Raw genomic sequence first — 12,991 nt, 5'->3', positions numbered from 1 at the left:
GTTGTACACAAAATATTTTCACACCATTCATGTCTTCATACATGTACTTAGGGTAATGATGTCCACCTCATTCCACCATCTTTCCTGCCCCCATGTCTCCTTCCTCCCCCCTCCCTTCCCTTTGCCCTATCTAAAGTTCCTCCATTCCTCCGAAGCTCCCATTATGAGTCAGCATCTTCATATTAAAGGAAACATTTGGCCTTTGGTTTTTTGGGACTGGCTTACTTCACTTAGCATAATATTCTCCAACTCCATCCATTTACCTGCAAATGCCATGATTTTGTTCTCTTTTAATGGTGAGTAATATTCCTATGTGTATATATACCACAGTTTCCCTATCCATTCATCTACAGAAGGGTATTATAGAAGGCCTTTTAATCACTGTGAGGACTGAGGACTTGGTTCTGGATGTAATGGGAAGTCACTGGAGGGTTTAGAACAGAGGAACAAATGACATAATTTACTATGTGTGTGTGTGATACTGGGGATTAAACCCAGTATTACTGAGCTACATCTCAGCCCTTTTTATTTTTCAAGACAGACAGGGTCTCACTAAGTTGCCCAGGCTGGCCTTGAATTTGTGATCCTCCTGCTTCCACCTCCTGAATAGCTGGGATTATAGCCCTGTGCCACTGTATGTGAAATGATTTACATTTGGGGAGTGGGGAGGGTACAGGGGATTGAACTCAGGGGCACTCAACCACTAAGCCACATCCCCAGCCCTATTTTGTATTTTTTTTTTAGAGACAGGGTCTCACAAGTTGCTTAGCAACTCGCTTTTGCTGAGGCTGGCTTTGAACTGTTTCAGTCTCCTGAGCCACTGGGATTACAGGCGTGCGCCACCATGCCCAGCTCCAGTGATTTACATTTTAAAGGAGTATTTTAGCTATTGTGTTGGAAAATTTAGGCATGAGGGATTATAACTGGAAGTAAGAAAAACAATTCTCCTGGAGACTTTGGCAGTATGTACTAAGACTGTTGCGGTACACATGGTTGATTAGAGATACACTTGAAGGCAGGGTTTCTAACAGGTTGGCTGTAGAAATTAGGGAACAAGGATGCTTTTTTTGTCCTGAACATGGGAGTGAATAGTGGTGCCATTGCCTCAGATGGAGTAGACAGGATAGTGTGTGTGGAGGGAACACATTTTGGACATGTTAAGTTTTATATTCCAAATAAACATTCAAGCGGAAATGTTATAATTATATGGGTATCAAACTCAAGAGAGAAATTATGGCTGAAAACATGAATTTGAAATCAGCGCACTGGGGCTGGGGATGTGGCTCAAGCGGTAGCACGATCGCCTGGCATGCGTGCGGCTCAGGTTCGATCCTCAGCACCACATACAAACAAAGATGTTGTGTCTGCCGAAAACTAAAAAATAAATATTAAAATTCATTCTCTCTCTTTCTCTAAAAAAAAATGAAATCAGCATATAAACTATATAGAAGAGAAACAAGTGAATGAGATCATCTAGAGGTTATGCTGTTTAATGATCTACTTATGGATTTTTCCATTTTAACTAATTCAAGATGAATAATATTAAGCAATTAGCCAGGTGCAGTGGCGCATGCCTGTAATCTCAGTAAGGCAGGGGGATTCCAAGTTCAAGGCCCGTCTCAGCAATTTAGGGAAGCTCTTAGCATCTTAGTGAGACCCTTTCTCAAAATAAAAAGAGCTGTAGCTCAGTTATAAAGCATCCGTAGATTAAATCCCCATTACCAAAAAGGAAGGGAAAGGTAAACTGATTTCCTCACTTGCATGAACCACAGTTTGAATGCTCAAGTGCTATATGTGGCTAGTGGCTATTATATTGGACAGCACAGATATAGAACTTCTCTGTCATCAAAAAAAGTTTTCTTGGAAGCACCAACCTAGAGCATAGAATAGAAAAAACAAGGATAAAAGCAGAAAGAAGCATAGATAGATGAATAATAGGGAGGGAAAGAAAAGAGGAAAGAGGGAGAAAAGGTCCAAAAATTGAAACCTTGAACATTACAAATTTAAAAGATGAAAAGATGAAGGGAGAGAATGAGTAAAGAAAACCAGAAAAGTAGAATAATCATGGAGGCCAGAGAAAGACAGTTATTTTGAGGTAGAAATGATCAGCTGTAGGAAATAACTGCTGAGGAATCAAGTAAACTGATATCTGAAAACTGATGCATGTATTTGGTAAAATGGAGGTTTCTGGTAACCTTGAATGAGGCCAGAGTTTGAGTGGAGTGGGTTCCAGAAAGAAAGGGAACACTGGGATCTTTTCCAAGTTTTGTTATAAAAGGAAACAAAGGAATAGGTCTCTAGCTAGATAAGTCCATGAGAATAAGTGATAATTTTAGAAGAGCTCTTCTAGCATAACCTAAATGAAAGTTAAACACAGGAAAACCTTTTAGCACATTATTCAATTACAAAGCATAGTTTTAATTTATTATACGGTTTACACTTCAGAATTTTTCACCAAAGGTTTTGGAAAGTCCCAATCAGATGACTAGCTACTAATTTCTTTTCCTTTTATCCTTTTCTCTATGTAGAACTAAGAGAAAAAAACTGGAAAGATAAAAGCTAGATATTTGTGTCAGTGATTTTTTTTCAGATTGCAAATGTTTCAAGCTTATAATCCATATTTTAAAAAGTATTTCACAGTCACAAAAATGTGGTAAATTTAAAAATGTGATTCTCATCTTGTCTCCTTTAATTTATGTAATCAAAAGTAGATTTTGGGTTTGGGGATTGGCTCAGTGATAGAGAGTTTACCCAGCATATATGAGGTCCTGAGTTCATTCCCCAGTACCATAAAAAAAGGGGGTTGGGGTGGGGTTGTAGCTCAGTGTTAGAGTGCTTGCCTAGCATGTATGAGGCACTGGGTTCAATTCTCAGAACCACATATACACTTCACAGAAGAAATACAATTGGTCAACAAAATATATGAAAAATGTTCAACATCTCTAGCAATTAGAAAAATGCTAATTAAAACTACACTGAGGGGCTGGGAATATAGCTCAGTTGGTAGAGCGCTTGCCTCACATGCACAAGGTCCTGGGTTCAACCCTCAGCACCGCAAAAAAAAAAATTACACTGAGATTTTATCTCACTCCAGTCAAAATGACAATTATTAAGAATAGAAGCAACAATAAATGTTGGTGAGGATGTAGGGAAAAAGGTACATTCATACATTGCTGGTGGGACTGCAAATTGGTGCAAACACTACAGAAAGCAGTATAGATATTCCTCAGAAAACTTGGAATGGAATCACCATTTGACCCAATTATCCCGCTCCTCTGTTTATACCCAAAGGACTTAAAATCAGCATACTACAGTGACATGGTCACCCCAATGTTTATAGAAGCTCAATTCACAATAGCTAAACTATGGAACCAGTCTAGGTGCCCTTCAACAGATTAACAGATAAAGAAAATGTGGTATATATACACAATGGAATATTACTCGGTCATAAAGAAGAAAGTATGGCATTTGCCAGTAAATGGACAGAACTAGAGAATAGATACTAAGTGAAATAAGCCAATCTCAAAAAATCAAAGGCCAAATGTTTTCTCTGATATGCAGATGCAAATTCACAATAAGGGGGTGGGTTAGGGAAGAAAAGAAGTACTTCTGATTAGACAAGGGGGAATGAAGGCAGGGGTGGGGGGGAATGAAGGCAGGGGTGGGGGGGAATGGGAATATGAAAGAGTAGAATGAATTGGACATTACTAGCCTTTGTGCATATTTGATTACATGACCAATGTAATTCTACATCGTATACGATATTTATAACATGTACAATATGTATAATATGTATGTATCATATAGTATAATATGTCAAAATACATTCTACTATCATGTATAACTAACAAAAACAAATATTTTAAAGCATACTATTTTTAAAAAAAATTTTTTTCTTTCAGAAATAGAGATATTCTGGCACATTTCTCCCCGTAGAAATATCTGACCAAATCAGCACCGAAAGATAGTCTCCTAGAAACAAGTTTTGCTGCTACCAACACCCCCCCCCATCCCAACAACAAAGTTTATTAAGTTTCCTGAATTAAAAAATTCCAAGAGCTTTCACCTTTTAATTGAAATGGGGGAAAAAGAACCAAACAAAAATCTGATATATAAAACTATTTGAAATAAAAACAATAAAATAGAACATTTCCGTTTCGGTATCTTCATATTATTTTTTGAATGACTCTATAGATACAACATTTAAATCTATTTTATTTATTTATTTTTATTTTTGGTACCAGGGATTGAACCCAGGGGCACTTAGCCACTCTGCAACATCCTCAGTCCTTTTTATTTATATTTTTTAAAAATTTTGAGACAGGGTTTCACTAAGTTGCTGAGGCTGGCTTTGAACTCATGATCATCCTGCCTCAACCTACCGAGCTGCTGGGATTACAGGCATATACCATCAAAAATAACTATACTTTTAACATTTTTAAATTCATGATAAAAACTATAAAATATTTTGTACTGACAAATGAGCAGAACTATGTAAAACAAAAAAGGGGTAAAAAGTTGAACTTCTTAGATTATATATTCTCTCTGGATACAATACACAAGTATGATAAGTAATTTAAATGTAAATTTTGAGTATAAAGAAACTGGGTTTTGGAAGACCTGTTACTTACCATATAAACTGTTATCAATCTCAATATTTTCAGACATTATGGAATTATTTGTGCTATAACTCAGACCAAGAACCATTTGAAGATCTGAGAGATTCAGTCGTGCTGTTAGTTCACCACTTTTATCTCCAACCTACAATCACAAGCACATATATTTTATAGTACTATTTAAAGACAAAGAATGATGACTAATTGAAAATGTTGTGACCCTAAAACTAGAAGAAAATATAAAGAAGTGAAAATAGCTATATTAGAATTATGAGACTATTAATGAATGCAATGGGTATCTCAATCATTTTGTGAGTTTTTTGGTACCAGGGGTGCTTACCCATTGAGCCACATCCCCAGCCCTTTTTATGTTTTATTTTGAGACAGGATCTTGCTAAGTTGCTTAAGGCCTTGCTAAGTTGCTGAATTACTGGCTTTTAACTTGCAATCCTCCTGCCTCTGCCTCCGAAGCTGCTGCAATTACTGGCATGTACTAACACACCTGGCTTTTTAAAAGAATGTAGAAAAAAACAGCAAATTTAAAAAATATCACAATAGGACAATTAACTATAGTCTATTTATTCTTTAGGTCTCTAAATATTAGATTGCTCTAATTCTTTAGGATTACATTAAATAATGTAGGTTATTTATGCCATATTAACTTAGCATCACATGACAAATTTTCCTTAAAATATTTTATTTTTATACTACAATAGTGAATTTTATTCACCTAGTACTATATATTATTAGTTACTTTTATATATATTATCTCTAATAATAACAATTTGCAAGGTAGTATTATTATTATTTTAAGATGACAGAAATGAGGCTCAGAAAAGGTTTCCAGGTCAATTAGCCAGCTAGTGGCAAAAGTATAACTGGAATCAGTTCTTGATTTTAAACACCTTGCTTTTCCTTAAATACCATCCTATTTTTCTTAAATAGAGATGGGTCTAGGGAGGGAGCATATTTTAGTAATGTGCTCCTATTTCCCCATGCCTGTCCTTACCTTCCGGTTTTCCTACATCAAGGTGAACACAAACTACCTCAGATCTCTATCTCAAAATGCTTTGTGGATGCCAAGAAAACAGTGTATAATCAAACTTATTATTCAGTCATATAGAGCAATCTGAAGAAATAATAAGATTCCCTCCCCCTGCCACTGATTTGTAAATTTCAACAGTACAGATAGAATTTTTTTTTCTATTTCATACCTCTCTTGAAATTTCCAAGTGCTTTTCAGCAAAATGCATTGCTTGATCATGATTTCCTAGAGCTGTGTATGCATTTCCTAAGCTCCAACATGCTCTTCCTTCACCAATTCTAAAACAATTCAAAGCCAACATGTAGTTATCTGAAAAGAGGTCTGTGTATAGAATAAAAATGATCTAGCAATAGTATAAATAATGCTTTGTCTTTCATATTAAGAATGTACTATTGAGATATTAGAATACCCAGGTAATACAAAACTCAAGAATCAAATACTATTCCAGTCAAGAATACTGGAAAACATGCTTTTTAAACATGCAATGCACTATAAAATAATAAAATCTCAAGAGTTAAGTCTTCTAGTCCAACTGCTCACTTTTCTTTCTCTAGTGGCCTTACCAGGTAACCATTCAGTACATGTTTGAGCAGCAAGGAAAGTAAACTCCATGACCTCTTGAGCTACCTACCATACTTCACTCTGAACAACTGTAATGAAAAGTTCTTTCCAATACAGAGGCAAAAATCTCTCAATGCAAACATCACAGACAAAAGGCTAACACAGATAAGTCGTTGGCCTTTGGTCTGTGATATTTGCATTAACACAGAGTCACTAACATTTAAAAAGCAGAAAATACAACACAGGACTTCCAGCTTCTTCTGAAAAAAAGGGGAGGATCTGGACATGATACCTTCCTTTCTGTCTGGTACTGATTGGCTGGGGTTGAGCAGCAGCTGCCCCTGGACAGTGGGCATTTATCCAAGTTCACCAAACTTCCCACACTGATCTAGTCAGGAGAACTTCACAGGAGGCAGGTCACTGACCCTGCTCAGGGGCACATGCAATCAGACTAATTTACAAGCTGGCCTTCAATACAGAAGATACATGAAATAGAAAATTCCTTAAAACAGGAAACAAATGGAAAAAAAATTCTTGGAATTCAATAATGCATCTAAATTTTGCCTTAACTGTAGTAAAAGGGTGAATAACTTACCTATCTTTTAGCTCTTGAGCAATTGCTAAATGCTTCAAATGATAATCAATGGCCTTCTCATAGTCCTGAAGTAAAGTATATGTGTTTCCAAGGCTATAACAGGACTGTGCTTCTACAGCTCTGTCTTTAAGTTGTCGAGCCAATAGTAGTGTCTTCCTAAAAGAGGAAGTTAATTTTCACTTAATGATGTTTAGTTTTAGCTATTATAATAAAACAAAACTCATTTTTTCTCTCTACTGTTTTCTGCTGCTTTTCAAGTACATTTGTTTTAGAGCCAAATATTTCAAACCTTTTCATCACTTTTAAACAAACTAAAATGTTTTTGAAATACAAAAAACAGATTCAGACTTTCAGAATAAACTTACTCCTCACAATTCACCAAAGTAAAGGAGTAATGAAACATGAGATCAAGTGCTGCTAAAGACTGGCAGTACTTTTAACATTGAAAAAATCTTTCCCCTTTATACTGGCAATAACTTAAACTTTTTTTTTTCATATAACATCTGTTTTCAATCATACTTCTGACCTTACATTTTGTCAAAATTTTAAATATTTGGGTAAAATTAGTATGTGTAAGTCATTTGTCACTGTTTTATAAAAAATACTGGATATTTCACTTAAATACTACCCAGATTATGTTACCAGGCCTTCTTTTTTTTTTTAATAATTTTTTTTAAAGAGAAAGAGGGGGGGGAGGGGGAAGAGAGAGAGAATTTTTTAATATTTATTTTTCAGTTTTTGGTGGACACAACATCTTTATTTTATTTTTATGTGGTGCTGAGGATCGAACCCAGTGCCCCGTGCATATCAGGGGAGCGCGTTACCGCTTGAGCCACATCCCCAGCCCTTACCAGGCCTTCTTTACCCAGATTGTACCTAACATTCTGGTATTGTCACCAAGAAGCTAACATAAAGCAGTCAAGAGCACGGATCCTAGCTGGCTGCAGCAGCATGTGTCGGTAATCCCAGTGATTTGGGAGGCTGAGGCAGGAAGATTATGAGTTCAAAGCCAGCCTCAGCAACTTAGTGAGGCCCTGAACAACTTGGTGAAACCCCATCTCAAAATAAAACATGAAATGGGCTGGGAGGATGTGGCTCAGTAGTTAAGCACCCCTAGATTCAATCCCTGGTACCCCCGCCCCCCCAAAAAAGCATGGATCTTACCATTAGACTATCTAGGTTCAAATCCTACCTTTGCCAGCTGTGTAATTTAGGACAAGTCACTCAACCTCTCTGAGTATCAATTTCCTCCCACTGGATTCTTTAAAAATACAATACAAATCAATCACTGTGTCTTTGGTTCAGCAAACTGTATTCTGCCTGAGGTCTGAATGAGCTTTCAAACCCAACTAAGGAAAACCCCAAACAATATAGAAGGCATAGACTAGGCAACTTGAAGCAATTTAAATTTTGCTGCCATCTATGTTTCAAGCCTACTGACTGATTAGAAAGACCCTGCTGCAGAAGAAGCTGGGACTGTCAACCCCCAGGCAGATGAATGGGGTCCCAGCCCACTGAGAATCAAAATTGGGCAGAAAGAGGTGGGAAGAAGAATGCTGAGAAGGTGGGGTGAGAGGGAAAACTAAGTGAGATCTGGTGGGCATGAGGGGGTATTTTTGTTACCAGGCCTTCTTCAGCCTCTCTTCCAACACATAAGTGGGTGAAATAAGATATACTCACCATACATGGTAAAATGGGTTTAAGACTTGGAAGTTTAGAATTTCATTTAAAAATAACTAGTTTTGGGGCTGGGGATGTGGCTCAAGTGGTAGCGCGCTCGCCTGGCATGTGTGCGGCCCGGGTTCGATCCTCAGCACCACATACAAACAAAAACTAAAAAAATAAATATTAAAAAATTCTCTCTCCCTCTCTCTCTTAAAAAAAACTAGTTTTAAAAATAAAATCTAATAAAAATAAAAGGGGTCGTACTGGGACTACTAAATCTTAGGTATAATATTATTTATTGAGCCCTGTGTGCCAGGTACCATGCTAAGAGTTTAATACATTTTTCATTCACTCCTCAGCAATTCATAAATCAAAGTATTGACATCTTCTATTACACATGAAGGAACTGAGGCTTGGAAGCCCAGGGTCCTGCTGCTAGTATGTAGCTAAATGAAGCTTTAAACCCAAAGCCTTGGGAGGGAAAGGGAGAGAGAAGGGAAATTGCATGGAAATGGAAGGAGACCCTCATTGTTATACAAAATTACATATAAGTGGATGTGAGGGGAAAGGGAAAAAAAAAACAAGGGAGAGAAATGAATTACAGTAGATGGGGTAGAGAGAGAAGATGGGAGGGGAGGAGAGGGGGGATAGTAGAGGATAGGAAAGGCAGCAGAATACAACAGTCACTAGTATGGCAATATGTAAAAATGTGGATGTGTAACTGATGTAATTCTGCAATCTGTAAACGGGGTAAAAATGGGAGTTCATAACCCACTTGAATCAAATGTATGAAATATGATACGTCAAGAGCTTTGTAATGTTTTGAACAACCAATAATAAAAAATAAATGATAAAAAAAACCCAAAGCCTATGATTTAAAGGACTACATAACTACTCATTTGATATTTAGCTGCAGAAATATTAGACTAACTTGTAGTATTCAGAAGCAGTTTCAAATTCACCAAGAAAAATATATGCATTTCCAAGGTTACTATACGCTCTTCTTTCAGCAGCTTTATCTCCAAATTCTTTTGCAATAAGGAGGCGCTGAAAAAAAAAAGTTTAATTAGATATAGTCATAATAAAACTGCAAAATATTCTAACTCAAGTTAGAACTTTGATGGATGAAATGATCAGACTCCAGGATCTTTTGTTTATACCTGCTCATGAGATATAACTGCATCCCTGAAGTTGCCAAGGAGATAATGTGTATTTCCAAGATTTCCAAAGGCTCGTCCTTGGGCTGCTCGGTCACCCAAAGCAGTTACTAATGATAGGTTTTCCCTAAGTGATAACAAACAGTGGTTTAAAAAAAAAATCAGTTTGGAAAGAAGTTCTTATTGTTCAATTTACAAATCTAGTTATGTCAAAAGAAGAATTTAAATCAGTTTGAAAAGAAGTTCTTATTGTTCAATTTACAGATATAACTAATTGTATCAAAAGAAGAATTTAAGCTTATAGCTATGATATTTTTAATACATTTATAATGGAGGATAATTACAGGGGTTAGCTGGAAACACTCCAATTTAGACTAACCATTGATATTTCTTGTTTTTGCCACTAAGGGGCACTGGTCTGCAGTTTAAATGAAAACTGCAGATTACTAATACAACACTCATATTTAAGCAATTGATTTGATGATTTATTTTTATTTGCTAGTCCATAATTTTAAAATCTTTATTTTATTATTTTTATTTTTTGTTGATTTTTTTAAAAAATAAATGACAGCGGAATGCATTACAATTCTTATTGCATGTTTACAGCACAATTTTTCATATCTCTGATTGTATATAAAGTATGTTGACACCAATGTCTTCATACATGTACTTTGGATAATGATGTCCATCACATTCCACCATCCTTGATAATCCCCTGCCCCCTCCCTTTCCCTCCCACCTCTCTGCCCTATCTAGAATTCATCTATTCCTCCCTACCCCATTATGAGTCAGCCTCCTTATATCAGAGAAAACATTTGGCATTTAATTTTAATGCTATTAAACTAGAATTCATTAAATGTATTGTTAGTTATTTTGGGATTGGCTGACTTCACTTAGCATTATCTTCTCCAATGCCCAAAACTTACTACTGGGTAAAGAACGTGTAGTGTACCCCTGGCCAAGATGGGCCCTATCTGCATCAGCCATACTCACTCATAAAAATCCACAGCTGCCTGCAGAGCACTTCTTACTTCTTCTGGAAATTCTCCAACATCCTGGGGACCAGGGCAACCAAAACTCTTCCCTTTGGCATGATACACATTTCCAAGATTGTAAAGTGCTCTTGCCTCTCCCACCTACATGAAGACATCAGCAAAGTTGACATTTAAACAGAGACTGGGTATTGATAATGCTTACCACATATATTTGTAATAGTCTTGGGTAGAAATTTCTACATTGATCATCCATATGAAATCAAACAATTACTTATGAAAAGGCTTTCTATTTACTCTATTTAAAAAATTTTATTGTCTTCTTTTCACTTCTATTTGTCTATGAATATTTTTTCTTTTTTTTTTTTTTTTTTTTTTTTGCGGGAGCGGGGGTGTGTGTGCCAGGGATTGAACTCAGGAGCACTCAACCATTAAGCCACATCCCCAGCCCTATTTTTGTACTTTATTTAGAGACAGGATCTCACTGAGTTGCTTAGTGCCTCGCTTTTGCTGAGGCTGGCTTTGAACTCGTGATCCTCCTGCTTCAGCCTCCCCTCACTGGGATTACAGGTGTGCACCACCATGCCTAGCTGAATATTTTCTTTTTTACATAAACTACAGTATAAACAATATTAAGACACAAAGCAATTTCATTGAAACTCTTTGGCACTTGGCCTATTATCAACTGTTCTCTCATTACCTTGTCATTAAGCTCTCTGGAAATATCCAGATGTCGCTGACAACAAACTATAGCTTCATCAAAATTCCCAAGAACTTTTAAGGTGTTTCCCAGATTGCCACTAGCTTTGGCTTCTCCCAACTGGTCTCCAATAGTCCTGGGAGTGAAGAGAGAGAAGCAAATGGTGTTAATATAAATGGTGTTAAAATGTAAAGCAGCCTGAGTACAGGTTTCCTAGAGGACAACAGACATGCAAGAAAAAGCTATTAGCCTTGAAACCTACTTTAAATAAAAATTTGAAACTTAACATTTCTCAATTTAAATTAATTTTCATTCACTTAACTAAACTCTAGGGTCATTTCATTACTATTTATTCATTTAATTAAACTCTGTGTTTAGCCTAAACATTAGTTTTCAAAAATCAATGCTATTAAACTAGAATTTATTAAATGTATTGTTAGTTTTTCTTTAATTGACTGGAAATTTTTTAAAGTGACAGTTATTTTAGGGAGGAAGAATATTAAGAAACTTAAGTTAATTACCTTGCAAGAGTTAAATCATGATGGTGGTATTCCAGTGCTTTGGCATAATCATGCAAATAGAAATAAGCATTACCCAGCTGGCTGTAAATAGCACTAAGTGTTTTAAGGTCTTCAGTTCCAACTTGAACTGCAGCTTCAAAAAATGACACACCAGCACGGCAGTCTCCTGATTTACACAGCCGTTCCCCTTCCAAGGCCAGCTCTAGGCAAGAAGCTTCCATTCTACAAAATTATATAGGACAGTCATTTACAACACAACTACTACATCACAGTGTTTTTAACTTCCAGTAATATAATTTACACATGGACTATGCGACTACTCTTACTCAAACTAGTTACCTAATTGAAGCATATAGACATTACTGATAAAACAGCAGTTATACAGCAAGAGCTTATTTGTTTATTTAAATTTCTGAGGCTCAGCAGTCTGTTATAATGGACAGCTAAATATCTTCATATGGAGCTCATTTTAATTGGCCAATCTGAACCAACCCACTCTTTACCAGTGAAAGAACCTAAAGCAGTGTTTCCTAAATTACTGAATTGTGGCAGACCGATGGACTTCTTGAGAGTTTGGGAAGAATACAGAGTGCCTGAGAAGGTGAGGGGCTATAATTAATACCATACTTTATCCAGATATCCCATTCATCTGCTCATCAACCCCACCCACTGTCCATCCAAATACTCTCCCTTTCTGTCTTACATACACTCTCCTTCCTTTTTGTATCACACAAAACCACCTATATTCTAAAAAAAATAGAGGAGCAAAATATCTTAATCTTTATGGCACACTTTCACAAAAGAACTAAGTGTTAAGAAATTTGTTAGTCTGAAAGCAATAATTTAATGATATGCAGAAATTCTAATCCCCAAAGTCTATCCCTGAATTGAAAACATCATAAAAGCTGAGTTACTGTAAATATATCTGTGAGGAAAAAAACACCATACTTCTGATTCTAATTCTAAACTTCAGATGGTGACCTTCACCAAAGTTGTCACTGTGTTTCTTCAGCATCTTTATGACTTTTCCATTTGTTTTTTGGGATTGGGTTTTTTGTTTTTTTTTTTTTTTGGTTGGGAGTGTGTGTAGTTTTTCACTTTCTTTTTTTTCAGGGAAGAGGATTAAACCTAGAACCTTG

General features: G+C 36.3%; 1 protein-coding gene across 2 annotated transcripts in view; it reads right to left on the bottom strand.

Annotated features, from left to right (window-relative positions):
* The window catches only part of Gpsm2 (G protein signaling modulator 2), a 50,249-nt gene that overhangs the window by 19,995 nt on the left and 17,263 nt on the right, over positions 1 to 12,991 (bottom strand). For both annotated transcript variants that reach the window (XM_027922036.2, XM_071618136.1), the window contains exons 3-10: positions 11,853 to 12,074; positions 11,332 to 11,467; positions 10,633 to 10,775; positions 9,643 to 9,766; positions 9,414 to 9,529; positions 6,818 to 6,973; positions 5,831 to 5,939; positions 4,632 to 4,761 (exon numbers count right to left, since the gene is read on the bottom strand). In XM_027922036.2, coding sequence (XP_027777837.2) covers positions 4,632 to 4,761; positions 5,831 to 5,939; positions 6,818 to 6,973; positions 9,414 to 9,529; positions 9,643 to 9,766; positions 10,633 to 10,775; positions 11,332 to 11,467; positions 11,853 to 12,074 — 1,136 coding nt within the window. The remainder of the gene's footprint in view (positions 1 to 4,631; positions 4,762 to 5,830; positions 5,940 to 6,817; positions 6,974 to 9,413; positions 9,530 to 9,642; positions 9,767 to 10,632; positions 10,776 to 11,331; positions 11,468 to 11,852; positions 12,075 to 12,991) is intronic.

The sequence above is a fragment of the Marmota flaviventris genome, chromosome 10, assembly GCF_047511675.1.
Source record: "Marmota flaviventris isolate mMarFla1 chromosome 10, mMarFla1.hap1, whole genome shotgun sequence".
NCBI classification, from domain to species: domain Eukaryota; kingdom Metazoa; phylum Chordata; class Mammalia; order Rodentia; family Sciuridae; genus Marmota; species Marmota flaviventris.
This window is presented reverse-complemented; position numbering and strand designations above follow the sequence as displayed.